Source organism: Melanaphis sacchari, unplaced genomic scaffold (assembly GCF_002803265.2).
Source record: "Melanaphis sacchari strain LSU unplaced genomic scaffold, SCAv2.0 Contig34_pilon_pilon, whole genome shotgun sequence".
Taxonomy (NCBI): domain Eukaryota; kingdom Metazoa; phylum Arthropoda; class Insecta; order Hemiptera; family Aphididae; genus Melanaphis; species Melanaphis sacchari.
The window spans coordinates 992,649-1,020,068 of record NW_020271213.1 but is presented as its reverse complement, the minus strand read 5'-3'; the positions used below and the strand labels follow the sequence as shown (position 1 = coordinate 1,020,068).

Below are 27,420 nucleotides of genomic sequence, written 5' to 3'. Positions count from 1 at the left end.
GACTAAATAAACGAATGATTTTGACCTTGATTGTCTTTAAATCGTAAAATATTGTCTTTAAGATTATATATGCATAATATATTTATTAATACAATTAAAAATAAATGTCGCATCTGCATCTAGTAAGAGAAATCTCTTATTTATGATCTGGAGTAGGTACCTACTCGTTACTGCACTTTCAGTTAATGAACTGTATAATATATTAAAAAACGATGTTAGAATTTTATTGAATAGAAATGATTTTTTGTCCAGTACATTAAATGGGTAAACTCAAATAGGTATATTATAAGTTAATTATTAGGTATCATTAAACTATCGTGCAGTTTTATATTACTATTAAATACTTTTAAATTATTGAACAATTTATTCAGTAAACAATTTCATGCAAGTTTAATTTAAAAAGGTACTAAAGTTACGAGAAATACGATTTCTTTTGTATTAGTAACTTTGACTCGTGCAAATAATATGCACTTAAGTGAAATTCGATCAAATTAAAGATAACATATGACCTGCAGCTTGTGTTATTGTTATACCTGCTTTCCCCTATAATGCGTAGTACTCAAAAATGGTAAATAATTTTTTACATAATTAAACGTACGTAATAAATTCTGATTCAAAATAAATTTAATGAATAAAATACAAAACAAAACCAGAAAAACCTTTTATAATACCATAAATACAAAAAAACAAAAGAAAAAAATTATATATTTTTTTTTTAGTCAAATTTATGTGGACAATTATTTTATAAATGATTACGTACTCGTACTGATGGCTGTGCTAAGTTTATCAAGGTCCTACATTACCTACTGATCCACTCAACAATTTATGTATTATTAACTATTGTACAAAAGTAAAAATTATTTATTTAAATTTAGAACAGAATATGGAATGGGTGATATGGTCACTAAAGAGGTAATAATTTTAGAAAATGTAAAACAAACGTAATTAAACTAGAGATTGTCGCAACTATTTCAAATGGTCGCAGGTTTTTTCTTGTAAGTTATAATATTGTGACTTATTAGGCTCAAATCCTTACTAAACTTCGAGATGTGTAGTGTGCATGTTAAAAATATAATTAGTTGTTGTCACAGTTTTTACTATGAATAACTAAATAATTATTCAAAATAAAAATATGTGAATTGATGATTAAGAAGCCAATAGTATATATCTACGAGTTCTACGACCTAGCACCTACATACGAGTATGTTTCAATATAAATAAGATTAACCTTTCAGCAGGCGCGTATGCGCATTTTGAACAACAATTATACATTTTTTGACATAGCTTTTATCTAAGTATCCCGATTAATACTAGGGTTTTTCCTATTTCACAATAACGTAGATTTTATAAAAATTTAATAATTGTTATCTTATGTATTTCTCCAATTATTGTTGATGTATATTTCAGTCAACTCCGTCCAATCGCATAAAATACGTCTCGCGTCTGGTTGTGATATTATTTTATTATTTTTTATTATTATTGTTTTTTTTCGCGAAGGTAATGCTTTTTTCATCTCAGTATGATTGATATTGCATATTTATTACAAGAATTATCAGACGAAGTAGAAGACAAATTTGGAGATTTTGATAGTGACAATGATTTTAATGACGAAAATATCGATTACGATAACGTTGACACTGATAAAAATATATACTAATATACCTACCTATATAAATTCATAAAATATTATACAAATAAAAGTAAAATGTTTTCAAAAAATATTTGTATTAAAAATAACTGCTCGTGTAATACACAGTAGCGCACCTGCCAAAAGGTTAAAAGCAAAAAAATGTATTTCATCATTTTGTTAAATATTATTATTATTTGATTAAATTCTTTAATTTTCATTTTTTTTTTAAATTTAATTTATACTTTTTTTATGTAGCTAGTGTAGTGAGTAGTACCTATGTATTTTTAGACATTTTGGATAATAGATTTGTTACTTTGTCTGCAAAAAACAAAAAAAAAACAATAGATTTTGGACTTTTAGATATTGTATAGTAGATATAATAGCATTTTTTGTTGTACTTATCGTAATCGGTAATTGGAATAATTTTCAGTGACGTAGTAATCAGGGGAGATGATGGGGATAAATCCCTCAGAGTCTTAATTAAAGGATATACTCATATACCTACTTATTTCCATATCATATAAGCAAAATAAATAAAAGGTTATTTAATATGATGTCCCGGTTTGGTAATGGTCATTTTAAAATCTGGCAACTCTAAGCATGGCGTGGCGTGGTGTTTGGACTTTATATTTATCCAATAAATTACTTATTACCCCCCCCCCCCCCTACAAAACAAAATCATATAACTATGCCACTGAATTATTCCAATAATAACATAGTAGGAAAAAGCAGATATTATATCAACAGAAAGGTATTGAAGAGTAGATTTTCATATGGAAATGTTGCAAATATATTGTCCTTAAGGCAGATAAAATACGTAAATAATAATTCACTAATTTTACTGTGTTCGGTAAAATAAAATTATAAGCATTTAAAAATAAGTCGAAATTATGTAATACAATGTATGAAAATAATTTCCATGGTAACCAGAAATTTCTAGAATATAATCGTAATATCTAAAATTTGTAATATTTTACATATTATTATCAATAAAATTTACGCGTCATTTTACTTTTGCCGTGTATGCTTTCAAAACTGATGTCGGAACTTTGAAGTACAGCAACAATTATTGCATTTAAGCCTCGTAAGTGCATATCAATTTTATTTATGTGTGATCGATTAAACATTCAAACATTGATTTCTGTGAAAAAACTGTGAGAAAATGCGTTATCAAATATTAAATAACTACCTACGTAAAACATGATGTGGTGAGAAAGTGAAGGACAAAGATGATCATTACTTGCATCGTAGGATAGTAAATGAAATTGATAATACCTTTAGATATGCAATTAAATGTGTATTAAGTATAGTTCTAAGGAATTTTGATAGTTAAGAATTTATAATTGTGTCGATTATGATCTAATGAATTTAGCGTGTAGATTTCTAATGCTAATCATATTATTTTTTTCATTTTTAATTCAAACATGTAACAAAAACAAAATATACTGATGTCTCATGCTCATTTTAATTTTATAAATAAATTAAAAAATTTAAATTATTTGATTTTTTTTTTACATTTTGACCTCTGGATGATAAATAATCAATAGTAATACATTCATTATTTAATACATAATAGTATAATACAACTAAATGTTTAATATTTTAATGATGTTTGATATTGGCCAATGGCCATATTTACTTGAAATCATATTTTATTTTTATCGTGTGTAATTTCTGATGAAATATTGTTGTATTATAAGTAATTAATTTTACTATAGTAAAATAATAAACAAGAAATTGAAAATGTTTGGCATTTTTATCAAAAAACTTATAGGCCAAATAACTAAGAAAAAACAAATATATATTAACCATAAGTCAGTTTTAATTATAGAAAAAAAAAATTAATTTAATAATGTAATGAAAATCAGTATAAATGGATAGATATTTATTAATACTATTAAATTAATTAATTTGTTGTATGTTTTATGATAAAAACAGTTGAATATTATTTAAAAATTTAATTACAAGTTTAATATTTTAAAATACTGGCAAATTTAAAACAGTTTTTATGTAAACGCTACTCACAAAAATTATGTGTCTTGCGACATACAACTTTTAAAATCTTAGTCATCGATTTATTACAATGTTTATAATATACCAAGGTTATTTAATTGTAATTTATTAGTAAGATACATAGCCATAGGCATTAATAATTATCATAATCGATACATTTCACAGTTCAAAAATGTAATTAATTTTAATGAACAAATTTATATAAGTAACTAAATATTTAATTATTATTCTTATTATTGTATATAATTAATGTATTTATATTAATATTAACAGTTAAACAAATATACAATTATGTTATCAAACAACACATTAGACAATGCAGATTTAAAATCTAGATTAGCTCGCTTTGGCATAAATAATCCAATTACAAATACAACTAGAAATGTTCTGCTTAAGAAACTTTTAAAATTAGAAATGGATTCTCAAAACAAATGTAACAATCAATCAGATAAACTTGACTGTAAACAGTGTAAACCAATGGTAAATAAATTTCAAAATATATAATTTTTTTATTTTACTATTATACGCAATGGAATAATTAATATATATCTACGTATGTGTGAATACGACTTGGTAGTTTTGAAGAGGACGATACATTAAAACGAAAATTTATTAAAAAAACTGTCGAAATAACTTATTTGTGCCACAAATATTGATATTCTGTGTGAAAGGGCTATTATGCACAAACTATAAATTTAAGATTTGCTGTGAAATTATATATTTTAGATAATGTGTATTGTGTATATACACGAATTATAGAACTTATAATAATAGATATTTCCATTTGTAGATTTGGCTCAGTCATAAATGGAGGCCACTCCTCACATTAAATTGTGATTGTACTATAATATTGTTATGTATTACTAAAGTGCCTTTTTTAATTTATTAAAATTGACTTATGAATGATTGGTTTTTATAAAAATTGTTATTTTTTACGTATCTTTTGTTTACATCGTAGTTATTAATAAACAATTATTATAATGCATATAATATATCGTTAGGTTATTTCGTTATAAATTTTTGGTGAGTTTCATAGACATATTACATATGTTTAACAGTTTCCCTAGAACAGGCATGTCAATGTCAAAGTCAAACACGCGGCCCTCAGCTCATTTTTTTGTGGCCTACGGCTACTAATATGGGGAATGGTAAACTCCTACAAATGTAATGTAATCTCCTACAATGATATAGTGTTAACTCCTATAAAAGATGACAAAAAAGGATACCGCTCGTACTTCTATAATATAGCACAATTTAATGTAAAAATAGCACTCAACAGTAAGTGAACAGGATCGCCGAGCAAATCCTGTGAGTGGAAAAATATATTAATGAATTATATGAAATATGAATACATAATATTATAGTATATAACATGAATATAACTTAGCCTTTAAGGATCGTCATTCAGCGTATAAACACGCTCTATTCAAGTGTTTGTATTTTATATAGGTACTTATTATTTTCAAGTTATGATCATTTTTAACTTTTTGAGCTTTTCATCTCCAAAATCGTGAATTTAAATAATATTACTCTATTTTTTTTAGGTAAAAATGTTCATGTAGGAGATTACAGTATCTTTAATTTTCAGATAAAAATGTAAAAAGGTTATTGGTGTAAGAGCTTACATTTAATGATGATTCAGGTAAAAAGGTTATTCTTGTAGGAGTTTACATTTGGCTACTAATATTAATGAATAATAATAAAAAAAAGAAATAATAAATTATTAATTTCGTCTTACAATTATCTTGGATTCTTATATAATGGTTTATTTGGTATACATTATTATACTGTCTTAATTTCTGACAAGTTAACCTTTTTTAATTTAGTTGTATCTGCTATATTCATAAACGTAAAGAATAAAATTGAAAAATTTGTTTAAAATATTTATTTATTTATGTTAAATTTTTATGTGTGGTCTGCATAGTAAACTATTCAATATACTTGGCTCACTTGATACTTTGGGTTTGACATGTCTGCCTTAGAATGTAACGTACGGCAACCATATCTACACATCGTGGTTACTAGAGGCGACCGTATAATCTTATTCATCGATTAACTTTATAGTTTTCCTTGAATTTAGCGTACAACAGCTAAATATGTATATTTTGGTAACTGGTGCTAATTTAACTGCTCTTTGAATTTCTACTTGTAGGTTGAAGTCCTATATTTTCTAAGTTCAAACATTTGTGGATTATATAGCATTACCGATTTTCAACATAATTTATATTACATTTTTAATAGATTTAAAAGCAATTTTTTTTTATACCTACTTTATTTATATTTTTGAAACGTTTTATGAATGTTAAATAATTGTTGTTGGGAGGTGATAAGATGTATTGAAACCTTTAACGTTACGATTATGTAAATTTCTTTGCCGAACGATAATTAATTTTATTTAGTGGAGTTCCTTTCATATAATTCATTAAAATTCGAGTTTTGTTGTCAAAAAAGTGTCACGGTCAAATGATTTTCCAGACATTTAATTTTCTTAGCTGAAAAAATGAAAACGATATCAGACATGCACAAGTAAGCTGCCAACAAATAGCTGCCATCTATCAATTGGGTTAATCATACTCTAGTTTAGTTGTTTAAATATTTTTTTAGATTTTAGACATTTTTTTTATGGACAAAGTTTGAATTATACATGAATTACTTAAATCATAGTTTCGTTTACCATATTCAGGCATCTTTGCTTTTGTATTGCCTGTGGAATACAATTGATTACGATGATGACACATCCCGCGGGGTTTTAAGTATTTTACCGAGAAAATAATTTTGAGAAAATCTCTTTCTTGATAAATTAAGGAGGTTCTATTCCGTGATTGAATTATATAACACTGGGCACGGTTTTATGGGGGTATCGTGAGCAAATAGTTACCTAGCTAAAAATTGTTTTGACGATAATTTTATGTTCAAACGGTTTAATGTTTACTAACATGCTCCTATCACTGATCAACTTTATCTATACAGTTAAGTGTTTTTGATACCTACTCTAGATAATACATTTTAACTTTTTAATACAAAATATTTCTTTTGGATCGTTTTAACGATTACCTAATTAACTTTATAATATATTAATATTTTATATGCCGTATCAGTAAATAGTCAGCTAAACTATAAAAAATGTTTGCTTCGTTACCTCCACGGCTCCACGAAAACTCGCTTAAAGTGTGATAACTGATAAGAAATAATCATTTAGAACAAAATGTTCTCTTTCATTTTTAAAGTAATCGCCAATCGGTAAAATGTTTGAAAACAATAAAAACTCGTTCGTGATAAAATTCATAAAATTTAATTTTGATTTTTACTTTGAAGTTTGCTTATTGTTGTCACTGTACGGGTAATCGTATTACATAAAATAGATTGTTAAAATACAAATTGTATACAATTACGGCATACCAGTATTATATTCATGTGTAATTCCAGTTTATTTTGGACTACGTTTTATTGAATTTTTGTGTGGCAACATCGCTCTTTAAAAAGTAAGTTACTTTGACTTGAAAATTACAATTGAATGCTTGTCATTCAAACGTTTTGTCACTCAATAGCGATTTCAATGAAATCATAACATGTCAGTAATACATCCAACAATATTTAAATTTAAAATTCACAACGTTTATGAAGTTATGTTTGAATAATATTTAAATTTAATGAAATTACTAAACAATGTTGGAAATGGTATCTGGTGTAGGTATTTGTATATTTTTAATACCTAATTGAAACTGTATTTCTTATGATTGTTGACATATTTGTATTTCATTCATGTATCAGAATAATTCTTTTTGGCTTGATATAATATCCTGATCCTTTGGCTTGATGTTTCAAATTTTATGGAAATTAATATTTTGATTTTAATATTAATATTTTGATACAGAAGTGTTTTGGTACAATTATGTAGGGTGATCATTCGTTAAGTTATCTCTTAATTAAGCATCATGTTCCTTTGTTAAAAAAATTTTGAACAGGGATCTTTTTATCTATGTTTAGAAAATATTGTTGTTATTTACATATTATTATGTGTGCATTAAAGTAAAAACCTTTAAACAAAATAATTACAAAAGAACAGTTTTTTTTTATAATTAGTGTTAAGTGATAACTATGTGTTGTAAATCGTAGGCAATTGTACATTGTCAGCGATGAGTCATATCATATTGGCATATTGTACTGTGTAATAATTAGAAACCCTTAAAACTATTACCTAACCTTTCCAATGACATATTTTATTTAAGAAGTAAATAAAATCTCCATAGTATTTTTAGAAATTTAAAAATTATTCGCAATATTAAATTTTTATAGGTTTTTTTAAAGAATCCAAAATTATTTATTTAGTATTTTTTTATTTTAAATATAGTCACTCTACAATTTTATGGTTTATTGTTTTGAACTAATATGTGGTTTGATTACAAATGGGATTAAATGTTAAATTCAAACAAATTGTTCAATTTAATTTGGTTTGTAATAAATAATTTTTTTTGTATTCTTCCATTATCTAACTATAGTGTAATTTATATACTCAGAAATAAGTATTCATCATCAGAAATTTTTATATATTTTGATAATTGCAAAAATTCTAATTAATTTTAATGAATAAAGTTATGTAAGTAACTATATATTTAATTATTACTCTTATTATTGTATATAATTAATATATTTATATTAATTTTAACAGTTAAACAAATATACAATTATGTCATCAAGCAACACATTAGACGATGCAGATTTAAAATCTAGACTGGCTCGCTTTGGCATAAATAATCCAATTACAAATACAACTAGAAATGTTCTGCTTAAGAAACTTTTAAAATTAGAAATGGATTCTCAAAACAAATGTAACAATCAATCAGATACATTTAGTAGTGAATGTGAATTGATGGTAAATATATTTCAAAACAAATTACTATTATATAAAATAAAAAGTATATATTACTATATTAGATATTAATATAATATTTTATTTACAAATACAACTTAATAATTACTTTCTTTAATTAGTATTGATATCTTAAGTGCAAGTGATTTTATGTATAGTGGTACTGATGTGTATTTTATTTGATGGGGCAAAGAATAAAAATAAGTTACTACCATTATTTTAAAAATCAGTACCTTTATTTAAATTTTTATAATAGAGATGGGGCGAAATAATGACCAGTTCCATGATTATATTCTAAATTCAACAATCAAAAAACCACATATTTAGTATATTTGTAAGATTTACAATTTAGAATGTCATTTTATCCATTCACCTATTCTAGCAAGTAGCATTCAACCACTTGGTACCTTCCAACGTAATATTTATGCATCATCTAAAAGTTTAAGACCTGGTAAAAACAGAATATGTACTATATGTATAATAAATAATATTATTGATATAGATATTCTAGTTATAATCAAATTTAAAACATTGCTTAACTATATTCATTAGTGATTAGTTATTACTTATGTATACCAAGGGTTTTTTTAATGATGAAACACTCATCATTTCAAAAATACTTAATGTGTTTAAATTTTTTTTATGTAATTGTAAGTAATAAAAAAATATATTTAATATATTTAATAATATATTTTTAATATATTTAATATTTTCTAAAAAATGTATATTTTTAGTGAAGTAATACAAAGGTATCTGTAAAAAATTTTGGTCTACTATTCCACTTATTTATTTTTTAATTTCTTGTAGCTCATAAACTACTCGTCTATTATTGAATTTATACATATCAAAATACTCCATATAATTTTTTGCTTTGGAATATAAAATTAAAAATATGTGTTGTCATATAAATAAGTAAAATAACTTTAAAAAAAAAATATTACAAATAGAAAAAAATTATTGTTTTATGGACAAAATAATTGTATTAACTATACAAAAAACATAATTTTCAAAAATGTAATAGTTTTTGAAATAATAAAAGACTCATGATAAAAATATGAATAATGAATATGTTAGGTAGAACATATAATTGCAGTAAACCTTAAATTGGAAGCTTGTTGAAAGTGTTTTATTAATGATATTTTAATTAATTTAAAGTTAACTTTGAAAATTTTAGAATGTTGTTAATAATAATTAATTTTCTATTCAATATTATGTAAAATATATTGTTTATAGGACACTTCTACAAATGACCTGAATGAGTATGAAATTCGTGATGGAATCTCCAAGTATGGATTAAAGCCAGTCCCATTGACTGATTCTACTCGTCCTGTAATAAGCAGTATTATCAGAAAAAAAAATAAACATTCTTAAGACTTATTTATTTCATAAATTATAATTATAAAACTATGTATAGTATCTACTGTTAAAATAATTTAATAAATATATTTGAATCACATCAAAGTATTTTAATTTGTTATGAATAAAAATTGGAATTTATTGTTTATGCACATATCATTTGTACAAACATCTATTTATATATAATATAATGTTACAATATACAATATACCATAAAGCACAGTGTTATAAATGTAATGTATATTAGGTTTAACTGTTAATTTGTAATTATATATATAGAATATGGGTTACCGATCCAGGTAGATTTGACAAGCTGTGAGTGTGGATTGAGGATAGCCGCATAGATCGTTTGAGTTTTATTGTCTGTTTCTGCTCCATGTTGCATACTCTTCTACACTATATGTATTGGTAATAGTTATATACCTTAGACTGCTGCCTAAAAGTCTTAAGTCAGCAGTCGGCCCCACTTGCTATTTCTCACACTAAGCATTTTAACAACATGTGCCCTACTTAAGGAATAATGTACGATGTTGATAGACGATAATCGTTTGTATTACATATTTTGAAAATTAATTATTATGGTTATTACTTATTATTATTATGTTTATTTATCAGTTTTTATTCATAAAACTGATCTATTTATAGATTATATTCAATCATAGTTTATAATTTTATGATATTGTAGATTAGTTGAAATCAAAAAAATATAAATTTAAAACAAGTGCAGCAGGTTCAAATTAAAATAGAAACAATAGAAACAATTTCACAAGTTTAAAACAAATTTTAATATGAGTGTTAAGAATTTTATAATTTGGTCTTGAATTAAAATTAACTATTAAAACTAATTAAGTCAAATTCAAAATATAATTAATAATTAATGATTTTTAATGAATATTTAGTAGTTTTTAAGTGCACAGACATCCAACCCTTATTAATTTCCAATAATAGTTTTATATAATGATAAATATATGATATTATCTAAGAATGTATATTATTTGAATATATTATTGTTAAATTTAACATAAAGTTATTTATTTATGTTGAATTGAATTCTGATTTTTAATTGAACTAAACTTATAATATAAGAACAATTTCAACATTTTTGAATTATTTATAAATTTAGTACAAATTCTAAAATTTGATCTTTGAAAATCATTATCTAATATTCTAATACAGTCATGTCAAACTCAAAGTATTATGTGGGGCAAATATATTGAATAGTTTTACAACTAAATTAAAAATGGTTAGCTTATCAGAAGAAAAGATAGTAAAATAATGTATACCAAATAAACCATTCTCTAAGAATCCAAGATAGTTGTCACATGGCATTAATATTTTATTATTATTATTTTTTTTGTTCATTAATATTGGTAACTATAGGCCACAAAAATATTAGTTGAGGGCTGTGTGTTTGACATGTCCGATCTAATGGATGACTAGTAGTTAAAAGTTTCCTTTAAGTAAAAAATAATTATCAAAAACTTTTAAATTTATGAAATGCAAATTTTTATTTCAAATCTAGTTTTAAAATCATTTTAGTGATTTAAAGAAACTAATTAATTTATTGAAGCTGGTTGTATTACAACCAGACAGTTTTCGAGAGTGAGTGTGCATATTTGAATATTAGTTATAACTAATGTATTGAAACATTTTTTGATTGTGATGATATTTTGTAAATATCGATTTAATATTTAATACATTTCGTTAAATTAAACTATTATATTATTACTTTAAGAAAGTTATGTTGTATATTTAATATTTATATAACAGTGTAAAAAAATAAATACTTTAAGTGGGGTGGGTAGATATTTAGTTGTTGCCTATTAACACTTTTAAAAACATTGCTAGGCTGGGATAGTTAATATATATTTTGTTTATTATTGATATTATTTCACATTAATTCCAAATAAAATTTATCACATTATATGTTTTGTTTTATCTATTATAAAGTACAAGAGACCTCCACTTAGTTTTGCTTCTATATACGCCGCTTACCTGTTTTTGAAAAGTTTAGGTATCATAATAATTATATGCAATATATTTTTATGTATGATTATAATTTATAAATTATATACTTATATTGAATAAACATTTTTTAAATGTTTTGTTTTATTAATTAATAAATATTTATCTATGAAAAAGTTATCGAAGAGTTAGGTACTTATTCTACTAAATAATAATAAAAAAAAAAAATTTGATATTTTGTAGTATTTTGTATGTTTGTAATTTAATTTGTCTTGATTTTTAAAAATAATTATGATTAAAAATTTTAAAATATTTTTTTATTTTTTTTTTTGTAGGTAACTAAGTATTGATATGTCTAATGCGAATGACCATTTTTTAGTTGAAGATGATGAAATATTAGCTTCTGTATTAGAAGAAAGTTTAAGGTAAATTAAAAAAAAAAAAAAACTAATTAACATTTTTTTCTTTTTACATAATTGTTTATTGGATTGAAAAATTAGATAATTTATTATTGTATCACTTATTAATTAGGTATATATTTTGTTTATCAATGTATTGCATGTTCAAATATTACACATAGCAAGTATAATGTTTACTTGAATCGCATGAACCTCGCTTTGTTGTGTAGGTAGTGGGTGTAAATTGTACCTCATCATTGATTAGAAAAATGTTATGCTGTCATGAATTTATTGATATATTAAATTTTAATTAAATAATTGTGTACAAAAAATGATTTTAAATGGTATTGATGTGCCAACTTTTATTTTTAAGGTAATTTTATAATTTATTTATATAGTGGTTTCTATTTCATTGATAGGTAGAACCATTTTTTTCCAAAAATATTTTAGTATATCATGTTATTATTGTAATATATAATTGTTATTAATTTTAATAAAAATGTGCCTTGATAAAACGGCGTTCATGATAGAGATAGTTAAAAATTAATTTAAAATTTCAAAAAAATGATTGTATATATTTAACAAAAATATATTTAATGACTGTTATGGCAGAAATTTTTAAGTTCTAGTTGCTTTCTTTAATATTTTTTTGATTTCCAAAAAAAAAAAAAAATAAAAAAATCATAAATCATAATTTGATTTTTCAATTTTCTTGTATTACAATTTAAAGATTTAGGTATTAAAATTAAAAAATAATGGTGTATGTTTAATTTAAAAATAATACTACATGTTTAAGATATTAATTGCTTTGATCAAAATTTGTATTTTCAACACAAGATAATAAAATGTTGCTGTAATGACTAGACAATTCTTTAATAAATATTTAGTGAGCATTTGAAGTATCTACAGTTGTTCATTTTTGAATTACAACAACCAGACAATATTAATTTTTATTAGTTTTTCCAATTATTTTGAAAAGTACTAGAAAGTTTTTACTTGTAACTTACCAAAATACAAATATAGATCCAATTTGATACAATAATATTTAATTATAAAAAATAAATAAAGAGATTTGTTTCTTCATTAATATTTATATTAACACATATTTGTTTTATAGACATTACAATGAAGTGGAAGTACCGTTACGATCCATTGATATTAAAGTACCTTCTACACGACCTATACATTCTATTGATGTGAACAAAGTACTTCCTACACAGTCTATTGTGGAGAATAAAGAACCACAACAGTCTATTACCACAAATTATGTACCTAAATTAAGTAGGGTTGCCTCACCAGAAGTAATAGACTTATGCCAATCACCTAAAAAATGTACAGTTGTCCAAAGCAGATTATCACATTTTTTTACAAAACCTAAAAATAATAAAGTCTGTGATGAAAAAACTAATTGTGTACTAGAAAATCAAACTGAAAAATTATCTATAGAAATAAATTCAGCGCCAGTACAGAATAATGTCAACATTATTAGCTCGTGAGTAACTTAAAAATATATGCATTTAATCGTTTTAAATTTAAATTGTTCAATATATTATTGCTTAATATACTTGATTCATTCTCTAGACCAGCAATTTTCTATAAAGAATCGGATGCTAAGGGTTTTCATTTATCGTCCGGCTCACATTATGTGTATCCTTCAAATTTTCCAGTCAGAGAATATCAAATGGCAATCATCAAAACAGCTTTATTTAATAATACTCTAGTCAGCTTGCCTACAGGTATTTTTTTTGTATAAAGTATATATTTGATTGTCTAGTGGATTATTAAATTATTGAGATTTAATTTTTTTCCATTATTATTATAGGTATGGGGAAAACATTCATAGCTGCCGTGGTCATGTACAACTTTTATCGATGGTATCCAATGGGTAAAGTAATATTTATGGCGCCGACAAGACCATTGGTTGCCCAACAAATTGAAGCATGTCACTCGATAATGGGTATTCCTAGGGAAACAACGTTTGAAATGACTGGTTAGTTGTGATCAATTCAGAGTATTTTATTATTCATTTTTAAAATTTAACGTTTCATTTTTATGCGATAAAAACATTATTAAGAATATCTAGAGATAATTTATTTTAGTTATTTGTGATATTATATTATTTATTTCAAATTTCATTTCACACATTTACCTATTCATGTTGATTTTTTATGTAAATAATAAAATATTCAATGATGTTTAATTAAATTCTAGGCAATATCCCGCCTGAACAAAGATACTTAGCATGGAATAAGTACAGAGTCTTTTTTCTTACACCACAAGTTCTGGCTAATGATTTGAGTCTTAATAAATGTCCATCACATACATTCAGATGTATTATCGTTGATGAAGCACATCGAGCTACCAAAGATTATGCTTATGTTCAGGTTATTAATTAAATACTATACAAATTACTATTAAATATTTATACGATTTTAAGAAATATTAACTTGAATGTTGTTTTACAGGTCTTAAAACATTTAGCCGAAGAAAACAGAGTAATTAGAATTGTTGGGTTATCAGCTACTCCCGGAACTAATATAGATGCAGTTTCTGAGGTTATTCAAAATTTAAGCATATCAAAGTTAGAGTTTAGAACTGATGAGTCTCCTGATGTAGCAAAGTATACAAATAAAAAGGACGTTGAATGTATACCAGTGAAACTTACAAATACTATTTTAGAGATTCGCACTCAGTTTTTAAAAGTTAGTGTTGTCTATCATCTTATTATGATATTTCACTTAACACATAAAAAATAATATTATTGTTTGCTTGTATATTTTTTCCTTGAAATTGTCTTCATTAAAATTATTTTATTAAAATTTATTTTAGATTTATGATAAATACTTAAGACGTTTAAAACAGTACCATGCCCTCAATGGAAATGTTGCTAATCTAACAAAATTTCAAGTTAGTATGGTGTTATTTATATCATTGAAATATTAAAATTAAAAAATGTTTAATATTTTTTGGTAGTATTTTCAATATTTTTTTAGTTCAATGCAAATTTTATTTTTTTCAGATACTTGGTGCCAAACAAAAATTTTTAACCAGTAATATTGCCCGTGATATGCCAAAATCTCTTGTTGGATGTTTGATAAATGATTTTACTATTTGCATGTCACTGGCATATGCTTTAGAGTTGTTGACCATTTATGGTGTCAAAGTATTTTATTTACAATCGTTAGGTAATTAAAGTATTAGATGGTAAATAATATGTTATAATCAGGGCAGGGCTCAGGACTTAATGTTCTTAACCTCAATATGTTTTTAAGATACATTCATATGCATAAAAAAATATAAAAATATCTGCTTGAATATGTGTTTATTTTTAATTAAAAAAGATGTACTTATACAAATTAATTTTAAAAAAACATATCTTAAACATACTATATTAAAAAAAAGACCAAACTGTTAAACAGGATGTATTTGGATTTGTTTAACATTCAGCATTGATTATTGCCTTTTTGGCATTATTGCAGACAAAATCATAAGATAAAATTAGAATGAACAAAGTGTATTGTATCTACACATTTGTTTTCTAAATAATATTTTTATAATGCGTAAAAAAAAAAAAATTTACATTAATATTTTTCATTTTTCTTATAAATCAAATTAAAAATGTTTAAATATAAAGAATATGCAATAAAAAAAAAAAATCTTTGCAATAAACATGCAAAGAAAAAAACTAAAATATGCAGTAGAAATTTTTGAATTTGAAATCCTTATATCAAAAAAACAATTATGTATAAAATCTGATTTCTTCAATCTATTTTCCGAACAAACATGCAAATGTATAAAGTCTCGAGCCTTGGTTATAATTATATATTTGATTTTTGTGTTTTATTTAGAAATCAAGGAAAATCATAAATGTTTATCAAATGATGCTGATTTTCGAAATCTTTTGCATAGCATTAACAATGATTTGAATTCTCAGGTAATTTATTTTTAGTAATTCATTTTGATTTCCTTGATTGTTTTTCAATTAAAATTTTTTTATAGGACTTGACTTGGAGTCACCCCAAATTATTTGAGTTAAAAAAAATTGTTCAAAACTATTTTGGCAATACACATGTAGAAGCAAGTAGTAAAATAATAATATTCTGTCAGGTATAGTATTTATATTTCAAATTTGTTTATTCAGTTGTAATTTTATATAATATGTTAAACATAAAATTGCATAATTGTGTTACCCATTAAAGTATTTTTTAATTATTTTGTTTATAGTATCGGTTGGTTGTAGTAGAAGTATTTGAACTTTTAAAAACATTTGGTTCATCTGTGAAACCAGTCATGTTTGTTGGGCAATCTCTTAAAGAAAAAGGTGGTCTAGCACAAAAAAAACAATTAGAGGTAAATAATAATAAAAGATTACGTTTTAATTATAATCATTGCATAATATGTTTACATTTAAATTTTTTGGAGTAGGTGATGAGCCGATTTAAAAGTGGAGATTTTAATGTATTAATTGCTACAAGTGTTGCTGAAGAAGGTCTAGATATTGGGGAAGTCGACCTAATCATTTGTTTGGAAGCCAATAAATCTCCAATTAAATTTGTTCAAAGACTCGGCCGAACTGGTCGTAAAAGATCAGGCAAATGTATTACTTTACTGACTGAAGGAAAAGAACAAATTGTAAATATTTTGTACAATTTTAAGTTTATGTTTATTTACTTTGTTTGTGGAAAGGCATGTAAAATTAAATTGGTTGATGTTGGAAATTTGAAATATTAATTTTTATTTGATTATCTTTATTTATTATTATTACAAGTATAATTGCTATTTTAGTATATACGACTAAACATATTAAAGAATGATTAAAATAATTTCTAAATATTAAATTTTATTTTTTGTTTAGAAATATAATTCTAGTGTTTCTTCTAGCAAAACACTTGTAGTAAAAATGTTAAAAAGCAAAGCAATACTTTCAAAATTGGCTCCAGGAGGACCAAGATTGGTGCCAAAACGTGAGTATCTTATACTGTGAATAGTAAATATTTGACAAATATATTGAAATGAATAATATTAACCGTTTGTAATTAAGTATCAATTTTATGTGGTAGGTTTATTGAACAATAAAATTTAAAAATTTAAAATGTTAATTAGATATCCATCCACAATGTTTAATGATTCATGTAAAAGAATCAAAAGAGTTGTTCCCAGAAAAAAAAAAACTAAAAGGCAAGAAAAAAGGAGTTCAAAATATTATGCAATATGCAGAACCTAATGATGATCAAAACAAAGTCAATGAAGACGGAGAAGAAGGACTTGATGTTTTCCAAAATAACATAGGTATAATTCTTGTAGAGCATAACATTAATCATCAGTTATTTTTTTAAAATTATGATTAATTTTTGATTATTGCTTTAATAATTTTTTTTCTTTTCAATAACTCATTTCACTAGGATAATTTATATGACACTAGGACAATTTATATTATATAATTATCTAGGCATAGCAACTTGAGTTTTTCAGGAGCCAAAAATACTATGAACCAAGGTAAAATGCAAGTGAGAATTCCTACGGATTATAAACTTGAGGCTTACCTTGTTATTTAATCTAGGCACCACTGTTAATATGGCAATGATTTGTCCTTAAAATAATTGTTAAAAGAACTTTTTTTATACATGCATATTTTTTTTTTTTTTTATGAGTAACATTAATATGTTTAACATATTTTTTTCCATTTCTTACTATGTGATAGAGTCATACACTTGACACATTAAATATTTAATTTCTTTAAAAGGACATATATAAACATAATAAAATATGTTTTAGTGTACACTATTTCTCATTATATTAATATAATAATTGCCTAATTTAAGATTTACTTTCTCCAAATGGCTACCTATTGATACTTTGTACATTATATAATTAACATATATTGATAAATAAATAAATATATATATAATTATAGCAAATTCTGGGCATTGTAATGTTGATTGATTTTGACTTTAATTTTTTATTTTTCGCGTATTTTTGTAAATAGTTAATTTTGATGATACTGAACTTTTTTAATGAATAATTTGTATTTTTTTTGATTTGGTTTTGTTTTCAATTTTGATATGTAATATTTAGCGATGTAGTAATAATTATGTTGTATAGTTTTATGCGTTGTTAAACTTTGATGTAATGTTTTTTTACCGTTTTTAACTATGATCCATGATAAGTTAATAGACGTTAGTTTATAGTTAAGCTATAATATGTACAGGGTGAGTTTTTGATTATGAACCACTCATTATTTAAAAATCTATAAACTACTACTCTACTTCGCTAATCTAAACATTAAATACTTACTACTCATAAATTACTTATCTGAATTTCGATTTTTATGAATCAAGTACTCTAATCTGCTTTAGAATTTATGATTAAAAATGTATGTTGTCATTCAAAAAAGGAAAAAAAAATGATAAAATTTTTTGTTTTATTTTGACTGGGAATTATATGAAAAAAATATTTTCTAAAGCGTTAATTGATGTTGGAGTAATGAGTGATTCGTGATAGAAGAATTTCGTGGTTAATAAACTAATAATTTTTCTAGCGGAATAAGTTATTGAAAAGAAAAGTATATAGGTATCTATTTATAAAATTGAAATTATATTTCAGATAAACCAAAAAGAAGATCTAAAAAACGAAAAATTATCGAATTAAATGCAAATGATAATGACTGTAAAGAAGTCGGATTGCCTAAAGAAAAAATTACAAATGTTGATTGCGAACACAATTTCAATGATTATAATGATTATAATGCACCCGATATCAATGCGCACGGTGTAAGTGTAACCGATAGGATTTTAGACCGCTTTGTTGACGAAGAAAAACTATTTAACGAATGGCTGGAGTCGTGTGTTCAGACCAATACTGTAGTGATGAATAGTCCGTTTTTGGAACTATTAAATTTGTTTACTGATCGTGATCAATGTGATAATGGACTTTTTGACAGTGAACCTACGAATGGCATGTTTATGAGGCAGACCGACTTTGGCCAGATGTTTAAAGGTCCATCGGTAAATGAAAAGCGTATGATCCGCGAAAACGATCAGCCAATGAGAAACGCCGATCATTCGTTCCGATTAAACGAAAATGTACAACTAGGTGGTTCACAAGTGGCTAGCACATCTGCAGCTCACAATATTAATGACTATACGGAAAATGCAGACTTTGGAGACGTATTCGACGGACACACTGACCAGTCTACTATTATGCGACCGATTGGTATGCGAACGTCCGCAGTTTGTAACGGTAGCCACAAGACGAAAACCATCGAAAACAGCCGTTTAAGTAAACTTGATTTCATAGATCTGTGCCAAAGTCAATCGGCTGATGAGCACACCGATGATTTCATGACGAAGAATACGGATCTTTCTAAAAAGCCGCTTACTGATGATGGCGATGGTGAACTCGTACACTATGTAGACGACGATAATTCATCAATGGATATTGCGACAAGAACCGACGTACCAGACATCGATGAAGATGTAGATGACGAAGTCATGGGAAATCTTAATTTCGAAGAATTATTTAAGAGCCAAAGGGCTGACAGGTTTATCGAAAAGTACAGCGAAGAAATCGGCGCTGAAAGACCAAAAGCCAATCATTTGGCAGTCGTGTGTAGCGACGGTGGTAAAAAATCCGAGATGGGCCATAACGAGAAAATAAACAACAGTGTAATGTTTGAGAGTCATAAATCCAACGGGTACATCGAAGACTTTATGGCTAGGGATCCGAAATCTCGTGTTTGTTCATCAAATGCAGACGAGCGAGTGGTACGTCATTTTAACGACGACGTCAACGATAACCATTCAATTGTGGACATCGTGAAAAAAGCCGTTATACGTGACGATGACCAAGATGAAGACGACGAACTCATGGGGAATATTGATTTCGAAAAACTGTACGATAGTCAGAGATCTGAAATCCGTATGGAAAAAGACATCGCTGCCGAAAGACAGATCATCGATCGATCGATCATTAATAGTGGTCGGAAAAGTCCTATCGTATGTGGTGGTGGACAAAAGGGCGAGACATCCAGTTACCCGTCAAACAGGAAGATAGACTACAGTGTATTGTTTAAGAGCCAAAGATCCAACGGTTACATTGAAGATTTTATGGTTAGAAACACAAAAGCTCGAGTCCCGAGTGCTGTCGATCGTGATGTACTCCACATCGACGACGACGATCAGAATAAAGACGATGAAGTGATGGGGAACCTTGATTTTGAAAAACTTGTCAAGGGTCAGAGGGCTGCCACGGGTATGGAAACGGCCGGAAGTGATAGAATATCTGCCAAACAGTCGAACGTCGGTCGATCGATTGAAAACGATGATCGGAAGAGTCCCATCGCGAGTGGTGTTGAGCCAAAGGTAAAAACAGTTGGACGTTCAAGCAAACTCGACTATGGCACACTGTTTAAGAGCCAACGAACTGATAAATACACCGAAGACTATAACGAAAAAATCGAAGTAAAAACGGTCGGTGAAAAGGTGGGCGTGGCAGACTCGAATGGCCCGGAGGTTGCTGACCTCATCGACGTTGATGACGACGTTATTTCCATAGAAAGTTCTCCAGAATTTTTCAGTTGTAGACCACCAAAGAAGGTCGTTCAGACAAAACTGACGAGTCAAGTTCGCGCCGATCGCGCCGTGGAAGTCATTGATTTGTCATCGCAGTCACCTAGCTCTTCGCGTACCGCGACTGCGTCCTCCGCCTGTCGACCGATTCCAAAAGACAGGTTGTCGACCGACGGCTTCGGGACCGCTCGTATCGGCGGCAGTGGTCTGGTGCAGTTGCTCGACGATGACGACGACATGGACTTCATGTTCATCGATTACAACGACGGAGTTGATGCTGCTGCAGATGTCTTCACGCAAAAACACGGAGACGTTTGCGATGCAGATAATTTTACGCAGAAACAACGGGACAGCGACCGGACGGAGGCGGCAGCCCGACTACCTTCACCGCCTGCCGCTCCGGCAGCGAAATCAGCGCCTAAAGACGACGTGACAAAGCGTGTCGGCCACTCCATACAGACGTACGACAACGGCATGATGCCCTTCAACATCATGAAAGCTGCACGTCTTGCTGACCTTCTTAAACCGGGCTTGAGCATGAAGAGGAATACAACGACAATGACATTGAAACGACAGGTCGATAGCGGATCGACGGCGACGGTGACCAAACGACAGGATGACAGCGGATCGACGGCGACGGCGACCAAACGACAGGTCGACAGCGGGTCGACGTCAATGGCGTTCAAACGACAGGTCGATAACGGATCGACGTCGATGGCGTTCAAACGACAGACCGATAACAGTTTAACGTCGACGATGCTCAAAAGAAAAGTCGACAGCGACCGAAGTCCAGCTAACGATATGTCGCCCATAAATCCTCCGAACAGGCCGCGGCGACGTCCTCAGTTCTCGCAGTCTACCCCCAAAGTTCCCTTGCACCCCAAACAACGACCACGAGAAACCGTCACTACCGCTGCAGCTACTACTGCCGCCGAAGAAACGGTCAACTCTCTGTTGACGTCCAGCAGTGACTCGGACGCTTTCATCGGCCATGGCCGGGACGAGAAGATGACTACCCCACGCCGCCGAGTCAAGAAAAAACGACGACCGAAACCGAAAAAGGTCAGTACCTATGTACTTGTTACTGCCAAGTAATAATATTATTGTCTGACTAATTACACCGTTTGTAGCGCTAATTTAATCACAAGATTTCCGAATCGGTCTATAATAAGGTTTATAAAAAATAGATATACCTATAATTTGTAGGAGTATCATAATAATAATAATATAATTTATTCGTTACTTGAGAGGACACATCTTGCACGTGTTGTCGCTGTCTTAAAAACGGAACTATGTAACATTTGCATTCAGTAGAAACAATTTCGTGTTGTGAAACTTCAAAAATGTTTAGATTAATTTTGAGCTATTAACATTTTAACTTTTCGACTCTTCTAAGTTTTTTTTTCGGTTCATGTCTATAAAATGTGTGTTTCTCTGTTGGGAGATTTCGGAAATAAAATACAAGGTTTTACATACGTTGTTCTTAAAGACATTTTAATATATCAAAAATACATTGATATTATTTTTTGTATGAGCTTTTGAAGATTAGATTAATGTTGTGTTTAAACATACGTATCACTATTTTTGGAAAGAAATATTTTCCGTATTCGTTGAATAATGAATTAAAATTTTTACACAATACGGATGTATTATAGAGATTTCCTTTATCATATAGTATACTCAAAAATCGGTAAAACGGTTTTTAAAAATATATTTTCAAGGATTATGTTTAAACATTATTTGCAATATTTAACTGTTTTGTCGATTTGTAAAAGTAATAGTTTATTATTTTAACTTAGTAGGTAGTTAAAAAAATATATTTATTAATTACAGATTCTATCTACAATAGAAATTGATTAATGCTTGTGTACCTTTACCGAAAGGATCTAATAGTTTGGATAACATTATTAATACTTAACTGTGTGAAATTTTTAATTAATGATTACACTTACGACATTAACCGATAGGTTACATAAAACAATATATATAACACTCAAGTACTTCATCTGGGATTTAAGATTTTCACTGTATTTATTATATTTATAATTTTTTTAGACTTATTTAAATTATTGTTGTACAAATTAAATTTTGCCACTTGAATTTTTTAAATATGAGTATATTATTATCGTATTATTGACTTTATTTCATTTGATGTAGAAACTCTTGTTCATCGATGATGAAGCTGATGTCAGCAATTGCTACGGCGATGGAAACATCCAAAGCACGACTAGCTCTGACAACGACGATGACGACGATGAAAATGATTTTGATTCTAGTTTCATCGATGACGACCACGAAAAGTCCGATCCGTCAAAGAGCATGACCAAACAGTATTTACAATCGGTCAAGTATGTGTCTCATATAGTGTTCTAATATTTCATATTATTTTAAGCCGTTATTGGATGTACGTGCAAACAAAAATAAAATTCAGTATAATCAGTACTGAGATTGTATAAATTTTATACAATTTTTTACTTATTGGACATTAAAAAAAAAAGAAGATTTTTGTCATAAATATGTTTTAGATTCTGAGTATTTGCATTAAAATGAATTTTTTGTTTAACAATTTGTTTATTTTTCGTGTTATTCGCCATCTTATCCAGAATAGTACAAACTTTTTTATCTTTAACTTAGTCACTGATGGTGATTACTGCTAATAAATTGGTATTATTGTCAAAAGCATTAACTTCCATTTACTTTTTAAAATAACTGAAATAAATTAAAAAACTGGTTTTGTTTTTTGTTGTAATTAAAAAATGATACTTAAAATTTTAATAGATAATATGCATATTAGAATTGTTTTTTAATGTTATAATTTTCAAAATATTTGGTTCTGTTTTAGTTGTTTATAAACATTTAATATGTTTAATTTTTGAAAGGACTTATTATCATTTTTAGCACCTTACATCCCCTCCACAAATTTATAATAGTTGTATTTGGGTTTGATCGCTTATTTGATTAGATGCGTTGCACGACAGAGTCATAAGAAATTGACTTAGCAAAAGGTAATAATTGTTATATAGTTAATTTAGAAATTCTTCTTCAGGAATCAGACTAATGTTCGTGGAGTTTTCAAGATACCTCAGCTGACGGGACATCATTACAACATCGATGTTTACTCTCAGATGGACGACCGGAATATGGATAACTATGTAGAGGTAATCGTTAAGCTTTCTTTTTATATTTAAAAACTTATCCATATTTATTATAAAACGAACGTCACAAAAATTCAATAAAATTCGGGCATGTCGTGGTGTAGGTTAGGTTAGGTAACTGTTTTGTAATCAATAATCATCTACAATAATAAATTGTCTAAAACAATAAAAATATTATTTAAGTTACATTTTTAAGGGCGCCTTCTAAAAATTCGCCCGGGGCGCTATAATAACTTGGGCCGGCACTGCCCGACATCATTATATACCTATTATTCGATAAGTAAATAATATTTATCCAAAGTGTGTTGTGACTTTTAATAACTAATAATAATGTGCCGCGATAGGAAAAAGTTTGGGAACCGCCGGTTTAGAAGGTTGTTTACTTGTATGATTTTATGCATAGAATCATAATAAAATTATGTTTAATTAAAACTATTTGGTTTTATTTGTATGAAAAGATTTATTTTTTTTCCATAACAAAAATTGTATTTAATTTATTTCGTTATAAACCAAAACACAAATATTTTAATCTTTGAAACGTTTGTTAATATTATTGATATTATAATATCGTAATGAAATTCGATTCACTATGTAGTGAATACTTTTCAGTTAGCCTCATGGCGCTTTTCGCATGATTTGTAACTTAATTAGGTACTATCCCACCACAGTCGTTCAGTCGTGTATATATTTACTAACATTGTTGAGTATAAATTAAAGTTCCATAAAAATTAATGAATTTAATGAACTAAAAATAATATAATTATGTTAATAAACGACATATAATCATAATGGGCTAATAATTGAATGTCAGTCTGGCTCCTTTCACAGTAATTTTTAATAGGATCTGACGGGGCGTAGGTATTGTGTGCAAACTTAAGAAATATATTTTAACTATCATTTAATACATCACAGTAAAATGCATTTAAAACAAAATCATGACTTATACAATTATTTATTGTTATAATATTATTAAAAGAAAATTATAATCCATAATGCCTTACATACTTCTTTTTTTAATTTGTGCATATAAAATAGAAAAAAATCGATAAGCATAAATAGTATTAATTAAATAAATTCTAAATTATTATTTAAACAGCGGTTTATTTAATTTATTGCTAGAAGATTCTAATTTATTGTTAATAGTTTCATCTTTATTTATATGTTTATGGTGTCGTTAGTTCAAAAAGAATTTGAAATTTCCTAGTCAAGATTTATATAGGTGATTTAAATACACATTTTATCGTTTAAATATTGGCTCAATATTGAAAATTATCTAAGGGTCGGGTAGCCGAGTGGGCCAGACATATACTGAGTCTATATTAGCTCACATATAGATTCATTAAAATGTGTTTATGTGACCCGGCATTAGTGAATGAAATTATTTAACTTAGATAGGTACCCAATGATGATAATAATATAGTGATTGGTTTTTACTTTTTAATCAATGTTCGTTATTGTCCGTGGACAGGATTCGTTTTGTGTGGAAGACGCATCGGATTTGAACTACACGTCGTCGACGACCAACACGAGCGCACATCGGACGTCGGACGAACGGCCGTCCAAGCCGCCGCCGTCGCGAAAGCGGAAACGCATATTGTCGCCACAGAGTACGGACAGCAGTGACAGTTCCGGCGATCTGCAGTTCCGTCGGAAGCGCGTCAAAGCGAAGACTTCGTTGGACTTTAGTTGATCGCGTTCGGGGCTTCGGATTTTGGAAGTAACTGTATTTCCATTCGTCAATATTTTTATACCTGTTACCTTTTTTTTTCGCGCTCGTTTATTATATTGTAGCGTTTTTTTTTTATCGTACTGTTCGCCTATCTTACAGATACGATTTACTAGTCCGCGATTTCGTAATATTGTATACTTACGAGTCGTAGGTGCGACTGACAGCAAATCACTATCGGTATTCTTTTTTATTTATTTATTTATTCTGTACATACCTATATTATACCTATACACAACTATTATACTTACATGTTAATTTGTTATTTTTTTTTTATGTATTTAATTATTATTATTTTTTTTTTGTGATATCCAAAAGTGTATTGAAAAACGGATACCTACGCGTAACGTTTTAATGTGATAATAAAAATAATCTTAAAAATTGACAATAGAACTTTTTTAATTTATTTCAGATTCATAGCAAAGCAAGTAATGCATTTATGTATATTAGTGTATAATGATGGATGTGAGTTTTATGTTTGAGGCACGTTTTGTTCCAGAACGATGTTTGCTTTAATCGACATTCATTAGTATTAAAACGTCTGTAGGTTCTTCTATTGCCTATATACAAAATATGATAATTAGTCAACAAAGTATATAGTTTTGTTACTTTAAAAATAATTATTTTTGGAAAACTATTCAAATCAAAGTAATAATTATTGTATAACAGAATACAGATAACATAGACGCGTATACTATACGCCAAACAGTGGCGAGGGGTGAGCTTTCTAATATTTAACAGGACATTGCTTCTCTAGATATATTATTTTGTAATTAATTAATAAACGTATGATTGAAAAACTATTTTAAATTTGCTGAAGTTTTACTTAGAAAAACGCAACATTTTAATTTTCAAACGATTGACTACAGAAAAATATTATTATACTTCATATTTTGTATTTGATTTATTGAATTGAAATTTTCTTATTGAAGGTAGACACAAAATTACTGTCATCAGAGATCCATCATGTAAAAATATGACAATTTTAGTTAATCATAATTAACATTTTAAATACGATCATTATTCTTGTTAGCTAACAATAAATATAATTAGTATAATTGTCACTAGTTTATATTAAATTTAAATTTACATTAAAATGTATACATGAAAAAATTCTACTGGGCGTATGTCTAGTGTACACTATAAAAAGGCAGTCCAATTGTCCAAAAGCAGCTACAGTCTTAAGAAGATCATCAACCACCAACTGCCAGTAATCGAAGGAAGTAAAACCATTCGCGAAAAATGTTTTTATTCAATATAGTCTGTGTTTTTGCATTGTTTGTTCACAAATCGCAAAGCAACGCGTACTCTGAATTGGTTTATGAATTTGAAAAAGACGCTCGTAATCACTGCTCTACATAGCTGTATCACGAGTTTCAGATGTTCAAGATCTCTTGACTCTTAATTTTTACCAAAGATGATTATTTGACGTTTTATTACGCTCATGAAAAACATCAGATTCCATGAAACGTCTATAGGTATTCAAGACACATGTAATCAACTGTGGTAACAGATGACCAACGAATTAACAATTTTATAAACTAAAAGAAAAAGAGATTATCAATTTATAGACTCAATTGTCAGATGTCTAAGTATCGGAGTTAATTAAAATAAGACGGTAGATACCGTTCTTCATAATTCAAAAATTAAAAATTTTTTGTGCAGATTTTTCAAACATTTATTTTTTTTTTTTTGGTTGAATACATCCTGATGTGTTGTATATTTTTATTTATTATGTAT

General features: G+C 27.5%; 2 protein-coding genes across 2 annotated transcripts; both read left to right on the top strand.

Annotated features, from left to right (window-relative positions):
- Window positions 1-1,519: 1,519 nt before the first annotated feature.
- On the top strand, window positions 1,520-9,930 carry LOC112596772. Its single transcript, XM_025342553.1, has 4 exons — window positions 1,520-1,630; window positions 3,917-4,123; window positions 8,313-8,516; window positions 9,747-9,930. The coding sequence occupies exons 1-4, from the start codon at window positions 1,520-1,522 to the stop codon at window positions 9,882-9,884; spliced, it is 660 nt and encodes a 219-aa protein (XP_025198338.1). The 3' UTR covers window positions 9,885-9,930.
- LOC112596753 lies at window positions 6,649-26,023 on the top strand. Its single transcript, XM_025342531.1, has 19 exons — window positions 6,649-7,125; window positions 12,170-12,259; window positions 13,350-13,724; window positions 13,814-13,968; window positions 14,055-14,222; window positions 14,444-14,616; window positions 14,698-14,934; window positions 15,062-15,139; window positions 15,252-15,417; window positions 16,081-16,166; window positions 16,232-16,339; window positions 16,457-16,582; window positions 16,658-16,864; window positions 17,088-17,196; window positions 17,336-17,521; window positions 18,836-21,861; window positions 22,957-23,147; window positions 23,846-23,957; window positions 25,423-26,023. The coding sequence occupies exons 2-19, from the start codon at window positions 12,186-12,188 to the stop codon at window positions 25,642-25,644; spliced, it is 5,799 nt and encodes a 1,932-aa protein (XP_025198316.1). The 5' UTR covers window positions 6,649-7,125; window positions 12,170-12,185; the 3' UTR covers window positions 25,645-26,023.
- The last annotated feature ends 1,397 nt before the right edge of the window (window positions 26,024-27,420 follow it).

What these genes read in the sequence shown, in the direction of transcription:
- LOC112596772 (XM_025342553.1), top strand. Translation starts at nt 1,520, where the DNA reads ATGATTGATATTGCATATTTATTACAAGAATTATCAGACGAAGTAGAA. An exon ending in AAAATATCGATTACGATAAC is followed by an intron (nt 1,631 to 3,916) that starts GTTGACACTGAT and finishes TAATATTAACAG; the next exon opens with TTAAACAAATATACAATTAT. An exon ending in GTAGTGAATGTGAATTGATG is followed by an intron (nt 8,517 to 9,746) that starts GTAAATATATTT and finishes TATTGTTTATAG; the next exon opens with GACACTTCTACAAATGACCT.
- LOC112596753 (XM_025342531.1), top strand. Translation starts at nt 12,186, where the DNA reads ATGTCTAATGCGAATGACCATTTTTTAGTTGAAGATGATGAAATATTA. An exon ending in AAGATTATGCTTATGTTCAG is followed by an intron (nt 14,617 to 14,697) that starts GTTATTAATTAA and finishes GTTGTTTTACAG; the next exon opens with GTCTTAAAACATTTAGCCGA. An exon ending in CACAAAAAAAACAATTAGAG is followed by an intron (nt 16,583 to 16,657) that starts GTAAATAATAAT and finishes TTTTTGGAGTAG; the next exon opens with GTGATGAGCCGATTTAAAAG.